The sequence below is a fragment of the Pseudomyrmex gracilis genome, unplaced genomic scaffold, assembly GCF_002006095.1.
Source record: "Pseudomyrmex gracilis isolate BER0280 unplaced genomic scaffold, ASM200609v1 scaffold_11, whole genome shotgun sequence".
Taxonomy (NCBI): domain Eukaryota; kingdom Metazoa; phylum Arthropoda; class Insecta; order Hymenoptera; family Formicidae; genus Pseudomyrmex; species Pseudomyrmex gracilis.
The window spans coordinates 57982-79217 of NW_018020595.1; the positions used below are offsets into that span (position 1 = coordinate 57982).

General features: G+C 43.1%; 1 protein-coding gene across 8 annotated transcripts in view; it reads left to right on the forward strand.

The window, feature by feature from the left end:
- The first annotated feature begins 350 nt into the window (after positions 1–350).
- Positions 351–21236, forward strand: part of LOC109863610 (uncharacterized protein KIAA1109) — a 24375-nt gene continuing 3489 nt past the window's right edge. The window contains exons 1-40 of one of the 8 annotated variants that reach the window (XM_020443924.1): positions 351–616; positions 1073–1430; positions 1524–1667; positions 1757–2079; positions 2192–6253; positions 6375–6633; positions 6711–7058; positions 7143–7219; positions 7304–7637; positions 7731–7912; positions 8008–8236; positions 8327–8721; positions 8817–8978; positions 9086–9211; positions 10275–10413; positions 10963–11205; positions 11625–11881; positions 12043–12072; positions 12157–12460; positions 12559–12957; positions 13065–13568; positions 13639–14054; positions 14135–14573; positions 14656–14903; positions 14973–15658; positions 15766–15926; positions 16040–16251; positions 16583–16812; positions 16891–17109; positions 17194–17265; positions 17354–17509; positions 17601–17780; positions 17871–18072; positions 18188–18971; positions 19054–19374; positions 19451–19759; positions 19866–20058; positions 20185–20414; positions 20489–20773; positions 20860–21048. In XM_020443924.1, the coding sequence (XP_020299513.1) occupies positions 1172–1430; positions 1524–1667; positions 1757–2079; positions 2192–6253; positions 6375–6633; positions 6711–7058; positions 7143–7219; positions 7304–7637; positions 7731–7912; positions 8008–8236; positions 8327–8721; positions 8817–8978; positions 9086–9211; positions 10275–10413; positions 10963–11205; positions 11625–11881; positions 12043–12072; positions 12157–12460; positions 12559–12957; positions 13065–13568; positions 13639–14054; positions 14135–14573; positions 14656–14903; positions 14973–15658; positions 15766–15926; positions 16040–16251; positions 16583–16812; positions 16891–17109; positions 17194–17265; positions 17354–17509; positions 17601–17780; positions 17871–18072; positions 18188–18971; positions 19054–19374; positions 19451–19759; positions 19866–20058; positions 20185–20414; positions 20489–20773; positions 20860–21048 (14308 nt within the window). In that variant the 5' untranslated portion in view covers positions 351–616; positions 1073–1171. Of the gene's footprint in view, positions 617–1072; positions 1431–1523; positions 1668–1756; positions 2080–2191; positions 6254–6374; positions 6634–6710; positions 7059–7142; positions 7220–7303; positions 7638–7730; positions 7913–8007; positions 8237–8326; positions 8722–8816; positions 8979–9085; positions 9212–9456; positions 9503–10274; positions 10414–10962; positions 11206–11624; positions 11882–12042; positions 12073–12156; positions 12461–12558; positions 12958–13064; positions 13569–13638; positions 14055–14134; positions 14574–14655; positions 14904–14972; positions 15659–15765; positions 15927–16039; positions 16252–16582; positions 16813–16890; positions 17110–17193; positions 17266–17353; positions 17510–17600; positions 17781–17870; positions 18073–18187; positions 18972–19053; positions 19375–19450; positions 19760–19865; positions 20059–20184; positions 20415–20488; positions 20774–20859; positions 21049–21236 lie in introns of all 8 variants that reach the window. The other 7 variants (XM_020443927.1, XM_020443928.1, XM_020443930.1 and 4 more) reach the window with 7 other exon arrangements.

Genomic DNA, 21236 nt, shown 5'->3' on the forward strand with positions numbered 1-21236 from the left:
CAATCAGAACGGGATTCGCTAAAACTTTCTTTCGTTCTGATTTGGTTTGAATTCCAATCTGCGGTCTGATACGTCGGCAAGCGTTCGAGGAGGTTCTTGTTGAACGCGCGAGCGCGACCGGCCAACAACAACACGCAGATGTTTATGCAGAGATGCCAGTTCGTGGACTTAGTAAGCATTCAGCATCAAGTGGAGGGGATACGCACACAGGCGACAACCGTGTCCGTGTGCGCTCGGCGCTTCGGCCAATGGTTGGCCAACCACACGGACACGGCTGTCGCCTGTGTGCGTATCCCCTCCACTTGATGCTGAATGCTTACTAAGTCCACGAACTGGCATCTCTGTGTTTATGGCGAACGTAGACGAACGGATTTATGTGTGCGCACATTGTGCGCGTGTCATCATCATCCGTCATCACGTCCGTCACCGCACATTGATTTGGCACTCTGATGACAGTTCCAGTTCTTCAATTTTCTATCGCGCGTCTCTCTCTTTACGGGAGAGAAATCACGCGCTGTGGTAACCAAACGAAAAAAAAACATGAACGACACGGCGAACTTTCTGGCGTGGCTTTGGCTCGTAAAGTTTGTTAAATCGAGTATTTAATATATAAAAGGTACAAAAACTGTCAAAATCAAACATTGTTGATTGATCGTACGTTCTCTTTTATTTTTTTGTGTAGATAGAAAATGTTCATTGTTGTCACGTAGCGAGAGTCACTTTTCAGAGAGAGAGAAAGAGATAAAAAAAAAAAAAAAAGAAAAAAAAACGCAATAGCACGCCTATCGCGTGCGAACAAATGCATCGAACGTGCGAAAACTGTTGTTTTGTTTTTTTAAACACCTTTTTTGTGTTTTTTTTTCATATCGTGTACGAGCTTTTAATTTTCATTTTTTGTTTTGCGAACAAATTACAGGGAAGTAAAATGCCACAAAAAAATTTAAGAAAGATTTGTAAAACAATATCCCTTCGGTAATTTCTTTTCGTGTGATCTCCGAATTATATAATTTATATTTTTTTTTATGTTACATATACACACACACACACACACGTATCTTCTCTATTGTTTCAGAGAGAGAGAGAGAGAGAGAGAGAGAGTGATAACACAAAACTATGAGTAACAAGTAACTCAAGATTAAACAGAAAGAACAAATAACACACATCAATCATCATGGAAGATAATGAAATATACAACGCCACGGTCCCATCTATGTCTGGCGTTGAGTCGGCATTTTGGAATTACAGTATGGATCATCATATTATTCTGGACGATCTTAAAATGGACAGCAACTTCATATGGTTGCTGTGCTCGTTGGTATCCGCTATATCATGGATCGTTTATATCGCCTATTACAATAGCAGAGTGGTCGGTTACATACTGACAAAACTGTTGAATCGATTTATTATCAGAGACGGATATGTTAAAGTTGGTGAGAAAGCGTTTGAATCATTTGATTTAATTAGATTTCAAGTTTGATGACATTCTTCGCTTAATTTGTTTTTTTGCATTTCTCTCTTCGCAGGATCTTTTACGTTGAGTGCTTTAAGTGGGAAAATAATGTTTAGAGATATAGTTTATATCACAACGGATTATAGCTTTAGAATTCAAGACGGTTGGCTCATATTTAGGTGGTGGAGAAGTTACGTTCCTAAAGATGTATCGGAAGGTAAACCGGATTGTTGTTTCTCTCTTTAAATACTGAACCTATTCAATGTACAAGTTTTTAAACCACACACGAAAATATCTCTATTGCAGATCTCTCGCATTCCGATACGCGATTGTCAGTGATGTTAAACGGCTTCGAATTACATGTTTACAATCGCTGTCAACTCTATGCACAATTGGAGAAATCTTTCGGGCTTGTGGCACACATGTTTCCAGACGAAGAAAGTCACAATGTTAATGCCGACAATCGGGACGAGGAATCTATGAATAACGCCACCAACGAGACTCGCCACTCGCAAATTAACGCGATGGATGTGTCCCGTCACGTGGATAACATCAGAAAGAAAGAGGCTCACGTGATCGCTCGCACTTGGAGAGATCTGATACCGGTCATCAAACTCGACATTTGCACTGTTAGTAACATGTTTTATATATATATATATATATATTTAATATTCTTATTAAAAACCTCTTTGGTCTAGTGCAAATCATTTTTCACGAAACAGCGTCGCGTTTTACTTTCAGGGAAGGCTGGTGTTCGGCAATCGATTAATACCGACCACGTTATCGATAACTGTGGAGGAGGCGCATTTTGTATATTCCACAAAACCGGCAGCTTCGAGACACGATCACTTTATGCACTTCACCAAATGTAAAGCGGAAAACTTCAAAGTTATCTTAGCCCCGAGCCCGAAATACACCGGAATGGTCGACGATCCGCCCAGATACATGGGAGAGGGTTTCGTTGTTCTGAGTTCAAACAACATGGAGGTTTATTATTACATGGACGAACCCGGCGTTGTGCCGGAACATCCGGAGATGATAAGACTGGTGAACGGGGACATGGTCGAAGCGATGCCGCCCATATGGGGTATCGACATCAAGTGCGGAAAGGGCACGGATTTCAGTTACGGACCCTGGGCGGACAGGCAGCGGGAACACTTGTTCAAATTTTTCTTTCCCAATGATTACCAGCCGTTGAAGGTGACGAAGTCGCCCAAGCCGGGAGATAAGAGACAGGTTCAGTCGTTCGATATCAGATTGTCGACGCTGAACGAAGCGACAATTGACATACTGTTCAGCAAAAATAGGGAGACAAATGCCGTTCACGTGAATGTAGGACCGGGATCGTATTTGGAAATCACAATGCCGTGGATAGTATTGCAGGACGGATACACGACGAAGATAACAGGCCAGCTTTTACATTTGGAGGCGACGACCAGTCTGCAGTATCGCAGTTTGGTGGAAAGCGAGACCTTGGAGTTCGGGGTGAAGTGTCATTATCCGATCAGATGGAACGATCATCAAGAATGGACGTTGAATTTAACCGGTTGCAAAGCGACCGCAAGTTTGGTTTATTCGCACAAGGAATTCTTTCAAGATATGATAAACGACTGGGCGAGCAAAGCGAGACCCGACATTCTGCACTTTGTCCCGTACACTTGGAAGTTCAATTTACTTCTTAAGGAATTCGAACTGATTACGGTGTGCAACGAGTACAATTGGATCGACTGTTCGTCGCAGAACCAAGAGAACGCGCACATTGCTTTTTGCGGAGACTTTTTCGATCTGTCGTTCGATCTTCCGTTCGTGGACTTTCTGCCCCCGACGATACCTTTGCGCTTTTGGATTCAGGGCGAGAGCGTCGATCTTTCGTTCTACTTGCCGGAAGTTAATACCAATCGTATCATTTTACTGGCTCTGGACAAAAACGCGAAGATCATGACGCGGGACGGATCTCACAAGCACTTGCACGAGTTGAACAGAGGCAAAAAGTGGAGAAACTTTTGCCAGAAAGAATCGGGCTGGATCGATTGTTGGTTCGTGCCGATCGTGGCGTTGAGCATCAATTACATTTATCACTTGTGCCCGCCTCTGGGTCCCACACCGCAAGCGAATATAACGACTCCGGAGAAAGAAGAGATTCTCTTGTCCCCCATGCGAATTCCCAAGTGCAGAAAATCGCCGGGGTTGCAGTGGACGAGGAGCGGCGCGCAAAAGTTCGATCCGCAATCCATAACGCCCGACAAAGTTAGCGTGGAACTCGAAATCGGACCGTCCATATTGATTCTGTACGGATCTCTGTTGAAGAATTTCATGCATCTGAAGGAAAATTTGTTCGGCGACTATCAGACGTTCACCGACATGCAACAGAGCAGAGGCGGTTCGACCCCGGTGAGCGCGGAAAGGAACAAGGACGCGCAAAACAGCAGCATCGAGACGTCCGTGGAGGACGAGGATGTTAAATCAAAACCGTTCGATCCGAGAGATTACAGATCGTTGGAGGTAACCGTCGGCGTCACCATGCACGATATTCAAGCCCACTTGATCAAGAACTGCAACGAGAGCGACCCACCGTGTCCGGTTATACTTCTGGAACGTTTCGGATTCGAAATGAGAAAGGGTTACAGGGAGACGCAGCTTCAGCTGTTACTTTCCCCCGCGATCGCTTTGATCACGGACAACGTGGCGAGACCGAACAAGGAACATCACTTGAATCAAGGCCATTTGATGTTGAGCGCGCTGCAAGTTCGCGGCCACGCTATGTTCAGCAACGAGGGAAGGAGTCTGGATCAGGAAACGCTGGAGTACGCGTGGCTTATCGAGGTTCAACTGGGCAAGTTGAGCGGAAAGATCACTTCGCCCCAGCTCCATCATTTCGTTACGTCGTTGGAGACTTTTCTGCTAATGGCGAAAAATATGGAAAACAGTTTGCGACCGCCAAATTTGCCGTTTCATTGTCATCACGGTCTTCCTCCGCTCCAGTGTCCGGAGAGCGACGTCGACAAACATTACAGATGTCCCAGTTCCGAGGACATAAAGTACAGAATGACGAGATTGTCCGTGGACGTTGTCGATCTTTATCTGCAGGAGATCGGCACCGCGATACAATTCTGGATATCTCCGGTGCGCGTGGCCACTTGCAATCTTCACGGACATCAGGTGAAGTCGGGCGTAACCGCCGTTCTGCCCACAATATCGATTCGTCAATTCGTATCCGCGGCCGATTACTTCGCGAATACAAGCAACACCAATACAACCGGCAGCGGGAGATCTCACAACAACGCGAGCAGTCGTATGTCGGGCGACGGTTCGGATATCTGGCTCGAAGTGGGATCGACATCGCTGGGCCCGGTCGTTGTGGAGGCTGCGATCTCCCTTCCAACCCCGGAACACAATTTGCACTTGGTACAGAACAAATATCTGAAGATGCACGACGAGGCGACGAAACGTTTGTGGTTCTTGTGGCCGCAGGAAAGCGGACAGAGAGCGACAAAATGCGGATGCATAGGTGGTTGCGTGTTCTTCGGCAATAATCGAAACGGGCCGAAGTTTTTCAAGCCGAGCTATCACGATCTTCAGGACGGCATCAACATCGCCGCTTACAGAATTAACGAGCCCAACATGGAGAAAGGTTTCGGACAGTCTATCTTGCACGACGGTCAGTTGGTGTTTCACACGCCGCCTTATAGTTTTCAGGACATATCTCTGCAGGACGTGTATTGCACAACGAAAGGATTGAAAGTGACGGTGAGTCAGGACGGGACGCAAACTTTGAAGAAGAACGTCGAACGACCGAGATCCGTGACCGATCACAACAAGGAAGAAGCCGGTGGTACGAAGCTGAACGTCGCGTCCGCGAGCCCGTTGATATCCGGTGACGACAGAAAGCCGCTCGACAGAAGATTTTCGTACACGTCTATGCGCGGCCCGAACGCCAAGGACGTGCCGTATTCTCGCTTGATCGACGCAAGTCCCGTCGCGCAATTGCCTCAGAAATTGGACTCCGATTCGAAATTAAACGCCGAGCGTAGCAAATCAATTTTGAGCGTGCCGGAGATCGAAACCGTGCCCAAGAGCAGCGTGTCCGATTCCAAATTGGCGGTGGATTACTTCACAGCGACGGAAAACGCGGAAACGTTGGAACCGAGCAGTCCGCAGTCACTGCCAACCGTTTCCACCGACTTCAATATCTCCGCGTCGAGACGATCGGCCACGAGAGACGGCGAGGGAGTAAACATATCGGATTCTCATCACTCGCTGTACGCGAGAACCAACTCGGACGAACGACTGAAGCAGGAGGTGCAACGTACGATTTCAATGTCGTCGGAGAATCATTCGGAAGCGTTTTACTCGGCCGACGAGGACATGAGTCACGGATTGAGCGAGAGTCGAACGTCGAGTTTGCGACAGTCCATCGTCGGTTCCGGTTGCGTTCTTAATCGCAACGACAGTATAAAGAAGAAGTGCTCGTCGGATTTGTCAATCGTCGAGAGTTCGACCAACGTGAACAATCTCTCGTCCGACGCGAAAGCCCACACGTTGGAGAGAGCGAAGACCCAGATATTGGGCACGAAGAAGAGTCCCAGGATCAACAGAAACGCCAGTTTTCAAAACGAAGTCGATCAAACGGTCGAGAACAGCGGTTTGCACGATTCGGATAGCCATTCGGTATCGTCCACCAGTTTCATCTCCGCTGTTTCGTCGCAAGAGGATGTCACTCTCGTGAATCTGCACATGCAAGTGAACAAACCGATCGTGGACTCGCCTCTGTTGATGTCGAGTTATGTCAGCCACTTGACGCAGGTTTGTCAAAATAAATATTTATTAAAACTTATGTTTATAAAAAAATATATTTTACACGTACAAGCATTTGGCTTTTAATTTAATGTTAAATACACGTAACACACACATGTGAAACAAACAGGTTCGCTGTACGAACTGGAATCAATCGTCACTGCCGTTGGGTGGCGACGCGTTCACCATTCCCATATTCCAACGCGCGGAAGACGGCAGATTGGTTTACGTTGGCGGACGTTACATTCCCAAGCTCGAGACTGTCACGGAAGGTTTCACATCGTTGAAAATGATAACGCGTTCCGACGGCTCGCCCGTCGCGAGTTCGTCCAACAAGACACCCACGCATCCTTATCTGTGGGACGATAAATCTCTGAACCAAACGGAAGGTAATGTGATGCTAGTGGCAGTGTTTGAAAGAGAATCGAGAAATTCGTTTAAACAATTTATACGTAACAATTTGCAGGTGAGGACGATAATGCGATGCACAACGAGGAGGAATTGCTTGCGATATTGCACGAAACTGGATTGCGTACGACGGTCATCGTCAAATTCAAAGGAGACGTCGACATCATGATAAGTCCCATGGTGCTCGAGTCTCTACAACGTTTTATCGACAGTATTATACCAACTCTGGCCACTCTGCATCCGTTAACGATACTGAATCATCTTCACAACGAGTGCATAAGTAAGGTCGAGGACGCGAACATTTTGAAACAGGATCAGAGCTTGTCGTATTGGAGTCAAGTGCAAACTAGTTCGAAACGATCGACGGCAGAGAGGAATCTTAAAACTGGTCAAGGTGATGATAAAAGTTAGTCCTCTTACATATCGCTTGTTTATAAACGGTTCAGATCGGTTTAATATTTGTGACTTTTTGGGTCAATTGTTTCAACAGGTAAAATCGCGCTACAGACGAACGTCTACGAGGAGAGTATCACGACGCAAATACAAGGCAGTATTATTTTGCCAAAGGTAAAACAACACTGAACAATGACTCTTTACTCTTTTTTTTTATTCACGTGTGTTTTTCCACTTGAATAATAAAATTGTTTTTAGCTGAACTTAACGTTGCTTCAAGCGTCCGTCGTCGAGGAAATCATATCGTTCTCCGCGTTGGAGAATATTCGTGACCTGACGTGCGTGTCGTTGTTCGCGATTTGTCTCGACGACGTCACCGCCAGATTCTATCTCGGGAAGCAGGCTCGCGAAGTCGTTCAAACGTTTCACAAACCGGCCGCGTTACCGAATCAGAAGAAGGTGAACAAGATCAGCAAAGCGTTTCTGCCCGGACATCAAACTACCGCCGTTGTGACCGACGTGGGGGGAGAAACGGTTTACATAGAAACGTCCGAGAAGCAGCAAGAGGAAATTATCGTCACTCTGAATATCGGTACGTCGCGATGATTTGTGTACGCGTTAAAAATGGGAAACATCTCAATTAAAAATCCTAATCGCGTGACGTGAACATTTGGAATGTTTACAGGCAAAGCGCATTCTCAATTGAGAAGACTGAGAAACGAATCCTCAATACTGAAGGACGCGGTCATAACCGCCATACCTGCGCATTACTCGAAAGTACTGTTCACTTGCACAAGAATAACATCGCCATTGAAGTGCGTCGATTATTATCTACATCACTTGGTGGACGAGAAAGACAAGCCAAATGTACGGACCATTTTTTCTCTTTTTTTCGAATATCGCTTTCTGACGAGAAGAGACATCGCGTCGACGTGTAATTTATTTGTACGCGTGTTTAACAGAAACAAACCGGACCGCCACAAGCTACGGAGGAGTTTACCATGGGATGTGGAGAGGACAGGCTTGGATTTATCATGTTCGAGTGCGGTCTCGAGGGAATTAAATTGAAAGTAGTGAAGAGATCTCAGTTCGAGAAGGGTGAGAATGGCGACAGCGACAAAAAGAATGAGACCGAAGTGTTTTGCACAGACAGCGTCAAGAGTCAGGAGGATTTGGAGAATAACACTGCCGGTGTGTAGAGAAGAAGTTTGAGTCGCAATAAGTTTTTTGTACAAAATTTTATTATTCCGAGTTTACTTAATTTATCTTTTTCTTCGTCAGCGTCCACAGCGACTACCACAGATGCGGATACAAAGACGACGACAAACGCAACGTCCGCTGGCGCTCAGATGAACGCGAGTGCCACTTGCACCAGTCTAATGTCCAAAGCGGCGAACGGCAATACCGTGTCGTGCGTAATTGAATTGAGAACTGTGTGGTTTAATTTCGCCGCGCCTCCGCGCACTCCGATAACGCGGAAGATCGATTACACGAGACTGGATTGGAATCTGCTAAGCACAGCCTCGCCGGCGATAAACGCGTGGATGAATCCCAGCAACAAATTCGCGATTCGAATCGTTTTCATGTTCAGGACGATGTACCGAAGATCAACCGCGATTGTTGCCAGTCTTATGGCGGAGGCGTTGGATGTACAAGGAATTCACATGCCTCCGAAGGTATGTAATGTCACAACTGACGCATCAGCAGAAAGCGCTTGATATTGAGTTAATGAGTTATTGAATTTGAACAACAATTTTTGGTTTTTCCATAGAGTCGTTACGGAAGATTAACGCCGTTAGCCAAAACATTGCAGGAGGATCCTTCCTGCCAGTTGTGCACCATATTGCAGAATTACGTTTTGTTGTCTGAAATTGCAAATATCGAAGCGAATTTGAAGGAATCCGAGCTGCCGCTTCTCTCCACTCTCCGACAGGTACGAAAGACACGATTGATACGCGTTGCAACTTTCTTCTCTCGTGAGATGCGACTCAGAGAAAGTGATTGACAATCCTAAATCTTACGTATTTCTGTTTTTATCAGGGTGTTATTGTATTGAGCAGACAGTGGAAGAACGTGCTTTATACGCCGTTGTTATTGGAGCACAATTACAAAACGAAACATGTTAAACCGTTGAACGTTACATTTGCCGTGTCAGATCCTGACGAGGTAAGTTCATTAATTTATGACGTGTACAAACACATCAATGTCGACGTATCATATTGAGAAGTTTCCCAATTTTGCTGACAATTTACGTGACGATATGTTAGACGGATGTTAAAATTTATTGCAGAGCAATATCTGCGCCAATTTTATTACCTTTTCTCTTCAATTCTTTTCGTCATGACACTTAGATTTAAGATTCTGAAAAATTATATCAATAGTATGATTCGCTAGGAAACGTGTTCTTTCAGCGAGTAAATAAGACAGAAGTGATGGAAGGGATCGATGTGAAAGAGAGTAAGAGAATCTTTCAGTAAAGAATAATATTCTTACAGAAATGCATTACACAAAAGTATAACAAAGTAGCTTATATACTTTTTTTTTTATAGAATCGAATCAAGTGCTTTGAAATTTTTTCTCATAAACGATCTCATTGCGAAATACCGCTTACAATCCGTACACCACGTGTACATGCTTTTTTTTTTAACAAGTTGCAGTATGTGCCTAATGTACAATACGCAATGTTGCGTCTTCGAACTGCGACGTGTACAGGATTCGTTTCGCGAATATATACGTTCCATCAATTATATGTTTTAGAATATATTTTAAATATGCCATTCCCTCTCCAAGTTATTGACGAGACATCCTGTACATGTGGCACACATTTAAGTAACATGAAGGTGCAGGTGCCGCAATGCTTTGTGGAATAAATTATTATAAATGTGATCATCTCCGATATATATAGAAGTAATGTTGTACATAGAACAGCTTTAATTGTTATAATGTATTTCTGTGTATCGAAGAACTATACAATAATACTCTTACAGCGCGGTTTGTTTTTTTTTTTTTTTTTTTTTTTTTAATTAATTTTCCAGACAATTTAAGAAACATTTAAACACAACTGCAGAAACATTATAAAAAAAAAAAATGATGCAACGATTAATAATGCGAAAAACATGTTAATATCAGCAAAACGCGTACCAAAATGTATCTTATATCATAATGCTTTTTATTTCGAACCAAGTGTGGGAGTTATATTTTGGGCGTCGATGTTGCTAATATTTTATAGGAAAATCTGTTGACGGACGGAGAAGGTAGTGCGGGAGATGTTGACGATCAGGAAGTGACGGATGAATGTGCCATGCTCATCCACACGGACAATGTACACAAACACACTCACATCAAAGGTGGACAAGATAAAACATCAGGTATTATAAGTTTATCAATACTAAGCTAGCAGAATTGTTTCAGGAAAAAACAAGATAATTACGTTTAATTTACATTTACGTATAGTAATTATTTATGAAAGACACAAGTGCGCTTGCACCACACGTTTCTAAATTTCTTAGTAAAAAAAAAAAAAAAAAAAAAAGATATAAAGATAATGAAAAAGTTTACAAATTACTTGAAAGATTTGATTCTTCCGTATTTTTTCACACGCGTAGCGACTTTTTATCTACTATTCTCCACACATTTTCGGACACATGTCACGGCAGTGCATTGACTCTGCTGAAAACACACCCGTTATTAAATCCGTTATTGAAAATCAATCTTTGTTATCCTGAAAGCGCTTTCTAACTAACTCTGTGCCGAACGTAAATGTACGCTTTTTTTTAAACAAAAAAGAAAAAAAACGCTTTTTTTTTCTCACTTCTGAAAGCGCCATTCTTCACTAACCAAGCGTAGCTCTGTTATAATCCTGTAATTAACAAACGTAACGTACAAACGTGTTGGCTTTGTGTGTGGAAATTGGGCAGGTATGTGTTGTGATGGTTTGGCAGTCCCTGTAAGTTCTCCTCGTGGGAAAGATACGACCCCTATAGCAACACCGGTTCCAGGCCCGGATTCATTTTCCTCTCCTTCTCCACCTGTAGCTCTTCTAAAGAGAGGAAAAATGTTGCAACCAACGCAAGTGCCTGCTAGTACACGTGCAAGTATCGTTTTTCCCTTGCTCACCACTGGTGGTCTGTTCAATCAAACGCGAGAACCAAATAACATAAGTAAGTGAATATCAATTGTTGTAATATCTGTTTTTTATTTTCTCAGTAACTGATAATTAATTTGTTTGTTTATTTATTTATTATTTTTTTTTTTAACTCCCCGCCTCCGACCCAGGTAGAATAACTGATAATTGGGATTTATTTATGTCTCCTTTTTCGCGCATATTAAACCATCACGGGGAAAGTTTTTCACTCACGTTTTTATTTTTCTCTCATTAATTATCCCCCGTATTACTCAATTAACTATATCTGGGCGTTTGCGGAACTTATTAAAATCTATCACCGCATCGTTTTATACTTACCACACATTTCCGGTGTGTTTGTAACTAATATCTCACAATATCGCTGTTAATGATAAAATATATGAAATAGGTTTGTGATATTATGACTGTTTTATATATATAATTTTCATATATCAGGTTACGGGACACTGAAGGAAGAAAAACCTCCGCAAATTCAAGTCTCGCACTCGCACCAACTCGGTTCCAATCCCAGCATTTATTCCGGAGGTCTGGGTCACGGCAGTCAGCACAGCACCGGGAGTTTGGATCAAATAACGTCTCCGACAAGTCATTCCACCAAGCCCATAAATACGGGAGAAGATCTCTACAGTTGGATGGCGAAGCAGCAAGAATTCATGAAGGACAATGACAAGGGAAATTTGAAAGGCAATTGGGTGAGTCTTAGTGACGCGCTGAACTAACTAAAATTCGATACGCAAAATTCGAAGATATATGATATTTCTGGGGGGAATTTTTGTACAAAAAGATTTCCATTGCACACAATTGCAAGCTTGTACGTACGCTTATCTTCCGTTTTCGTTTCTTGCTCACATAGGTCTTTCGAACCGAGCAAAAATCCACAAAGGTATAAATTTGAAAAAAAGTGCGATATTTAAGTTAAAAAAAAAAAAAAAAAGAGGATGTTCAATCGAAAATCTTTGTTTTTCAGGATTCGAAAATTAACACCATGACCACCGACGATACCGAGGATTCTGATATACAAAGTGGCGCCTTTCTATATCCAATGAAAGACTCACTGAGACTGTTGGACGCTCATTTGATCTTCGAGCCTCTTTTGTCGTCCTTGTCGGTTATGCCGCAACAGATGTTATCAGTCATTGGATCAGGAAATGTAAATAACATGTCTTCTTTAGATTCGTTAGGCTCTAATTTGTCTCTTGTAGGCAGTATGGACACTATGCGCATTGATATAGTTGTGAGCGAATTTGGAAAAGTGATAGACAAGAAGAAAAGTGAGTTCGAATTGTCGATTCGCGTTACGTGTAAATGCGAAACACATTTGCGAGTTAACAATTTGTTTTCTAATTCGATTGATTTTTTTTTTTTTTAGATAACAAGTACCAGCCGAGAAAGGGTAACAATTCGAAATTTTACCTCGACATACCGCCGGAGACGCCGGCGTTTTTGTGCGAGAGAATCGGCGTGGATATCGATGTGAAAAAAATGGCCGACATGACGGTGGACGACATGATACAGAAGCAAAACGTTCTATACATATCCAGAGGTCAATTAAAGAAACACACCAGCACGGTTGTTAACATTAGCTTGAATATTCGTTACATAAGCCAACAAGTGAACATGCCGCTTCTTCGACTGTTGCATCAGATAAGCAACATGTATCAGAATGTTAAGGAGACGCAGATGGAGCTGAAGGAGCAACAGCCCGAGGGAAAACGGAACGCCAACATAATCGCTAACGACACTGCCGCGAAAAATGGCTCGTCATCAAGTAAACGCGCTATATTTTTTTTTTTTTTTTTTTTAATGATATGATTAATCACGTCATTTGTTTTGTTTTTTTCTACCTGGCGAATTGTGATTTTTTTGTCTTTCTAGCGTCCGATCTGCAAGAACAGTTTCTCGTCGGCGGCAAAAAGGTCGAGGCGCCGTTGCTTCGCAGCAGCCTCGAACCCAATCAGTCGAAGACGGAAGGAGCGACCGTGCGATCTCGGCCGCAGAGTTTCGCCCAGAAGTTGCGAAGCACCGGCAAGAGCGTCAAGGGCTACATCAATCTGAGCGAGGGCGTTATCACGCCCAGTTTCGGCGCGAGTCCCAGCGGTTCCGGTCTAGACAAATTCACGATGTTGTCGGACACGCGCAAAGATAGCGCGCACTTAACGCCACGATGCTGGAAGACCATATACTATCTTCTGGATTTGTACGCGACGCGTCCGGAAACCAAAACGATCACTCATCGATTCTCGATACCGGCCGAAACGGCGGAGCATTACAAGAGTGGCAGAAAGTACGAGATTCTGAACGAAACCAAAGACGTCGATATCGAAAAGGGATTAAACGCGGAGAACAGTTCGACACCCGTTCCTCCTTCGAGAGAATTGAGTAAGTGTCGAATATTTTTTCTCTTTTTGTTACAAATCGAATAAACGAATGTTATTTTTTTATTTTCCAGACATTGTAACCGGAGAGAGAACAAGATTGATTATTTTCGGCGTAGCGCGAATTCACAGAACCAGATTACTGGCCACACTGAGCGGTTTGAAGCTTGAGGAAGAAATCACGAGTCTGCACGCCAGTCTGACTTGCCGCAAGAAATCGCGACCCGCGAGTCTCGAATGCAGCATGACCGGACAAATCGGAAGAACCATGATCGTTCTGCTGGAGGGCGTTGCTCCAAGTCAACAAACAGTCGTAAAGGTTACCGTCGGCAAGTCCCAGGCTCTGTATTCGAGCATCACGAGGCGTCAGAAGGACAAGAACAGCGGTTTACTGACCGTCGGCGCTGTGAACATCGACATACCCCAACATCCGGTAGCTCTGCATGGAATGATGACCAGAGGCAGCAAGCAATTGTCGTCGACGTTACAGGTAGATATTGACGCACGTCGATATTTTACGGTTTGGTTGAAGAAGACACGTGCGAAAGAAGGAGTGTGTTGTCTTTGCAGGAACTGAGAGTCACCAGAACATCGTCAAGAATGTCACGTGGACAACAGCAGGACGATGTTGACGGTGCTCCGAGCAGTCCGCATCATTACGCGCCGGCGCCTTCGGTAGACGTGGAAAAGCCGCAAGCCGTGTCGGGTCTATTAGAACCTATTGTCATGCAATTTCACATAATACTCCAAAGTTTGAGCATAACCGCGGCACTGTTACCGTCTCTCCAGGCGCAATACAAAATGGATCAGGTGAACAGTTCCGGTACAACAGGCAGCAAAGCCAAGTTTACCATAGATCTGCCTCATCATAATCTAAGTTTCACCACGAAGTTGCAAGTGACGGAAGCGAATTTACCGTCCGAGGCTAGCATCGAGTTACCTAAAGTCCACGTCTCGGCCGAATACGTTCAAGATGGAAGCAGCAATTTGAACGACAGCAAATTGGCAGGTGAATTAACAGTCCGTGTGTTTTTCTCATGATCATGGTGGTTGTCTGTTGTAGTTTTTTTAATCAAAATTTTTGTTCTCAGACGGCGTTGTACTGAGGCAAGGCAGTTATCTCAGTGCGATTGCGGATATTGGGGTGTTCGAACATTCCTTAACGACGGATCTCTTGAACCATTTGGTGTTTGTGCAGAAAGTGTTTATGAAGGAGGTAAACGAGGTGGTGCAGAAAGTGTATGGGGGTGAGAAACCAGTACCCTTGTGGTTTGAAGACGACGAGACGACCAACTCCACGCTGAAACGAATTTTATTTTCACTCAGTATTCGTATCAAGGTGTGTGTACAATGTACTATGTGAATAATGTATAACATCAAAATTGTCAACGTCTTCGTTTCTCTACAGCGAATTCAATTGACTGCGACAACCCCAACGAACTCGGCAGTGCGACTGGAAACCGGCGCGGTTGAGTTCCAATTGTCCAACCGAGTGCAAAACGTTTCCGGAGCGACGCAACCCAATCCTTATATGAAGTTATTCGGCAAGGCGCAAGTTGACATCAATCTGAGTCTGGGACAGCTATTGAAAAATGTTTTGTTCGAAGAAGCGGAACCGGAATTTCAACAATTTGCTTTCTTTCACACCAGAATAGGACTGCGAAATGCGTTCCAAGAAGAAATGGCTCAGGGTGAGGACAAAGAAGTCGTTTTGATCACGCTCAAACGTCCGTTGATTTACATACAACCGATAGCCGTTGACAAAGCTATACTCGTTTGGTTGAATTACAAAAATGCGTACGAATATTGGAATGAGAAACGATCTAATCTGAACAAGGAAGTGTTGACTGCCACTCAGCAAGTATTGGAAAAGGTTCCGTTCGGTCAGCTTAGCGCGCCTCATCTCGGAACGTTGTTCTTACAATTGACCGTTGACGACATGGGTATTTGCTTGCCGCTCAATCCTCTGCCACCAAACAATTGGAAATTGAACAGAAGTCTTTACGATGGCGAGTCGCGAGGCGCTGTCGTCATAACGCTTGAAAATACAAGTATATCTGCGTGCAGCAGCGGTAGTTTAGTCAGCAAAGGAAGGTACGCGTGTTCTCTCACAAATTATTTACACTGAGAGTGTTTGCATTGTTTTTTTTTTTTTTTTTTTTGCATATACTTAAAACATTTTTTTCCTGTGTTTTCGATAGATTTGTGGGTCTGTGCTTGAGGTTTGCGGAAGACTTTGAAACTTCTTTGGACGATTGGAAACCGGACATGACCGACAGCAATATAATGAATTTATGCGTCGTGTCGGAAGGCACTTACGAGGTGTGCAGCAGAACCATCGCGCAGAAACAAGACAAATCCGGTGCGATCTTTGTTCTCTTTCTTCTTTTTCGCGTGATTTGAACGAAGATTTAAATTTGCGTTGGAAAAAAAATGTGATGCGAAACTTTTGTTTTGCGACAAAAATAATTTCAGACAACGCCAAGTGGATCTTGAACGTTCAGTGGCAAATGGAAGGAGTTGATATTCATCTCGATGTCAGCGTGGGGCAGCAACTGTCCGCTCTTGGACACACACTTACCATGTTAACCGGTTCCGAGGAGGAAGACGACATTCACGTGCCTCCGGATTACGACAGCGATGACGGGGATCAACCAGAAAACAGTACTAGCCAGGTTAAGAAAAAAGTATGGTTTACTTATAAATTTTATTTTCTCGCTTTTACGCACAAGTCTCTCTTTCGTTGTATCTCTAAGTAAGTAGTAATTAAAAAAAAAACGCACATCTCTCCGAATATTGATGCGATATGACGCAGATCTTTCATTTGAGTTTTGTTCTCATCTTGCTTTGCAGCGAGCGTGCAAATATTTGGCTTTTAACGTATCTATTTCACACACACACATTTTATGTTGCCGATAAAGTTTTCTTATACATTTATATATCGCTTTATAATACAAAATTCCGAATTATTGTCGCGTTGTATGTATATACCAATATCGCATATGCGTGTATCTGCAGGAAAGCATATTGATGAAAAAATCGAAGAATTGGACCGACGGTCTCCCGGCGTTTATTTTCGATCCCACACTCGACGCGAAGAAGAGATCGCAACTGATAGAGAAGGAGATGAACGAGCAAGCCAAGATTATAAATGACTTGCGATCGTTAGGCGCCTCACACGGGACTATCGAACAGGAAATGAAACGTCTTCACGAATTGGAAGCGATGGTATTCAAGGATTTTAGAAGGTAACTAAATTTTGAAATAGAGTTCTTCGTTGTAAAATTGCACGTAATTGTAACTTTCAAAACTTTTAAATCTCACAGGGATATGATTCAGAAGTTGAGGAGACAGTCGGTCAAAGCCTCGGGAATTAAAGGTAAATTGGGTCTCGGTGGCAAAACCAACACTTATCGTTCGAGATCGTTCATCGTGCCGTCGCCTACCCCGGAACATCATTTGGAGAGTCCGGAAGATATAAACACGGAAATCAATTCGGCGAATTCAGCCAGTTACGAAAGCAGTCCCAGAAGCGGACCCAGTCGGTACGCATTTTGTTTGACTCGAGTGATGATCTAAAACGCAAGCTTGTACGTGTTCGATTGCAAATAATTTTGTTTCATTCACAGTTCAGCTTCTTTGCGCGTAAGAGGACTTGGCGGACCGCGAGTTACTTTCAGCGACACACATACGATGTGCAGGTAAGTTGTTTCGAAACTGTATTAGTTTATTAAGTTAGTTATCACGAATTCTGAACTTTGTACATTGACTCGTATCTCACATACCCAGGCAGTCGTCTCTGCCGAGCGCTAGTTCTGATTTGAGTTTACCAGAGGGAGAGTTAGAATGGCCGGAGACTATCGAGATCGAAGGAGAACGAGTCGAATTGAGAAAAAAGACTAAAGACACTAGCGTCACATCTAGTTACGACAGTATGGAAGGAAAGTATGTATTCTTTTAATAATGTACTTGTCTAATTATATGAAGTACTTATACATATACATGGGGGGTTAATATGTCAATGTTTCCTTTACAGTGCGCCGTTACTCGATTCGTTTGGAAAAGAGCAACTTTCGTCGACGTCATCGCCGTACACTACGTCCCAGAAAACCCAAGAGCCTAATATAGATTTTGAACTTGACGTCAAGGTTTTAATTAACAGTGGAAAATGTGTATTGCATACTAAGGATTCGGCCAAAGAAGATGAAATTAAACTGTAAATATCCCGCGTGAACAAACACGATTTATAAAGAGAGAAAGATTTATATATTTTGCATAATAAATAATTTCTTCTTTTCTCTTTCAGTTTAAGTCGAATGAAGAAAGAAAGATCATGTTCGGGAGGAACGTTCGACTTTCAACCTGGCAGTCCTAGCAGCAGCAGAAAACATTTAAATAGCAAAGAAAAGTCATCGACAGCTAGCACGTCTCGACTGAGATACTTACAACATACAAGTGTGCCTTTAGTAGATTTAACAATTTTTCATATTCCCGGCTTAGATGTTAAGGTGAAATTTTTAGCGTTTTTTATAATATTTGCGCGCGATGTCAACAATTTTCAGATCTTTTTTTTTTTTTAAGCGGAGCAACGTAAAGAACGAGGTTTTATCTTATATGTTGCAGGTTCATTACGAGTCGAAAACTCTTACGGAAGAATCGTTATCTCCTCGTATATCCGCCGAGAATAGTTTACTGAATCCAATTACAATGACGGTACTTAGAAAATCTAGCACTAAAAAAGCTAGTCTTTTCGCTTGGATGACTCTGCAAAGCATTCCGGAGGAAACTATCATTAGTCCTCACATTCTTGAATTCTTGGAGCAAACCTTGGAACCAATTCCGAGCAAGAACAATTTTCAAAGCAGCACGCAAACGAATGCTGGTTTTCTGTTGGAAAACACGGAGAACACATCGTGGGCAGCGACCGCTGCTAACAGCAATTACGTTTACGCCAGTTTTCCCGTTGACGTTATAGTCTATTTTCATATGCAGCCATCGACGTTTAGATTTTCGTGTTTGCCGGTCTCGCGAGTGGAGTGTATGTTACAATTGCCGTCCTTGGACATTGTGTTCTCGTCGAAACGCGCCGAGGAAGAGCTGATAGAATTTCGGGAATTCAAATCGCAAACAACGGGCAAGGAAACCGGTTCGGCAATCGGCGGTTTGTCCGTTACCGGTTGTTTGGCGGATTTTTCCGTTTATATTTTTCATCCGTACGGGGGTGGGAAAAAGACGGGATTGAAGGAGGCGCAATGGTCACCATTATCGGACAGCGAGAGAAAAGATTCGCTGAGCATCAACGTCGAATTTGTGAAATTTCACTTGTCACGAAGCAGAAAATATAATTTTCAAAGCGAACAACTCAAGAAGCTTTCGGACACCAGTCGCGCTGTTATACGATTTTCAAGTACGTGACGATATCCAGCACGCGTATCTTCAGCGTTTTGTTTGTTTTTTTTTTTTTCAAATAAATTGTCTTTACGTTTCAGCGATCGTTGATATTGGATCGGCCTCGTTTAAATACGACATGCGTCGATTGACGGAGATTCTTGCTTTCCCGAAGGCTTGGTATCGGCGCAGCATAGTGAGACGCTTATTCTTGGGAGATCTGAGCTCGGGCACCGCGTATCCCGAAGACGACAGTCCTCCGTTAAATCAAGAGGAGGCGGTCATGGGTAGCTCGCTGTTAAAGCATTACGATAGACACGATCCGTTATCGAAAAGCGCGCCCGAGAGAAGCCCCGTCCTAAATAGAGAAAAATTGAAACTAAGCTTGGAAAACGACATGCCGAGACAACCGCGATTAAAAGGTATTTTATTCTTGTGATATTTGTGCGATTGGAACACATTGAGAAATTTCGGAACTCACTTTCACGATTTCATCAGATATCGGAAGAGGATGGAGTTTTACCGCGGACAAGCAAATATCGGAAGTCAAGTTAAGAGAATCCGCGTGGGAGACACTGGTGCTGTTCGCTGTGAATTTCACTCGGTTGAACGTGCACATGAACATGGGCAATGTAATGGGCAACGTCAGCTGGATGACCAAAGATTTTCGATCGGACGGAAGATTGTCCATCGGTAGCACGGGACACAAAAATTTGTACATTGGCGTTGGCTTGGGAGGATCGAGTTTGGATGCGAAAGGCGGTATAGTCGGCGGAACAATTGAACTGAGTAGAATTGACACTTACAGTGAGTTTTTTTTTCAATATAACGAAATAACACGCGTATTTAATAATTTATTTTGGAATTTTTAATAAATATGTATGTGTTGTTCTTTTTGTGTATATTTTTATAGTACACATCCGAGAAGAACCTGGAATAGAACCTGATCATACGGTTGGACTGAAACTATTTGCATTGGAGTTACGATTGGATTATATGGGAACGAGTGTGTTGATGTCCCGAGTGTCTTCATTGGACGTAACTCTCAGAGATGAGTGGAAAATCAGTCGTAACAGCAGTGGAGATGCTTTCATGCCAACTCGAAGGTATATCTCAAGTGTTCTTTTTTTTTTTTTTATCAATTTTACACTTGACATCACAGAGATTAACAATTTAAGCAACGCCACAAGTTTTTTATTTGAACTTAAACACATGTTTTTTTTTGCGTATAGACCTGCTGTCATTTTTATGCACGGTGATCTGGGTTGGGATCAGTTGCAAATTATGATCAGTAAGTCGACGACGGCCGACCTGTTGAAGATGTTTTATAAATTGGACGAGTTCTTCAGTCAACAATTTAAAAGCAGCAAACGAGTGTTCAGCTCGTTGCAACCGAAACATCAAAAGATGAACAACAGCAGTTTCAAGAAGAGGCAACAGAAAAAAAGATCTGCCGCCGATGGTAAATTCAAGCTGTGTTTGCGATCAACTGTTCTTGATATAAAAATAATCTGATGCTAATTAATGTTACAACAGGAGGTCCGTGGAGTTTAAATCAGACTGCGATATCAGACGCCAGACATCATAGACACTGGCAAAGAGTGTTGGCTCAAGTAGCTGGTCTTCAATTGGGAAGCTTAAGATTCTCTTTACCGTCAACCGGAACTGTTCTCGGCGGAACAATGGAACTTCACGGCTGCAATATTAGTCTGGCGTGTTTCCACGGAATTAACTTCAAGAGCAAAAGCTGGGCTCTGTTCTCGTTGAAAGAACCTTGTATAAGTTTCGCCACGGAGGCTCAAGAAATTCCAAGTGTCGAAAGTAAACTACTAAACATTAAATCGATGCAATTACATTATTTCTCACAAAATTGTGCTATAAAAAACTTGGTTTTTCTTTCTCGCCAGCGCCGAACACGTATGACGTTCACGTCGTGCAAACGTTAACCATCAGTTTGGGTCATCAGCAGGAGCAACACGCGAGGCATCATTCCATGGCGACCGTTTGCAGATTGAGCCGAAGCGTTTTATTCCCGCCGCAGTTTAAATCCTTACAGGAATGGTTCCATTACGCGTTCGCTAGTAGCGAGATCGACGGTACGTAAATAAACAAATATGAAATCAGAGAGAAAACTGAGAGCGCCCAGGGCCACAAACTGAAAAACTGTAATAGCTTTTCCGTTCTGTAAGCCAGCGCTATGTCTAAACTTGGATATGGTTCTATTTCGCGCTATGTCCACAAATTCAATCGATGTTTGTTTGTAAAATCATATTGTGTATATATA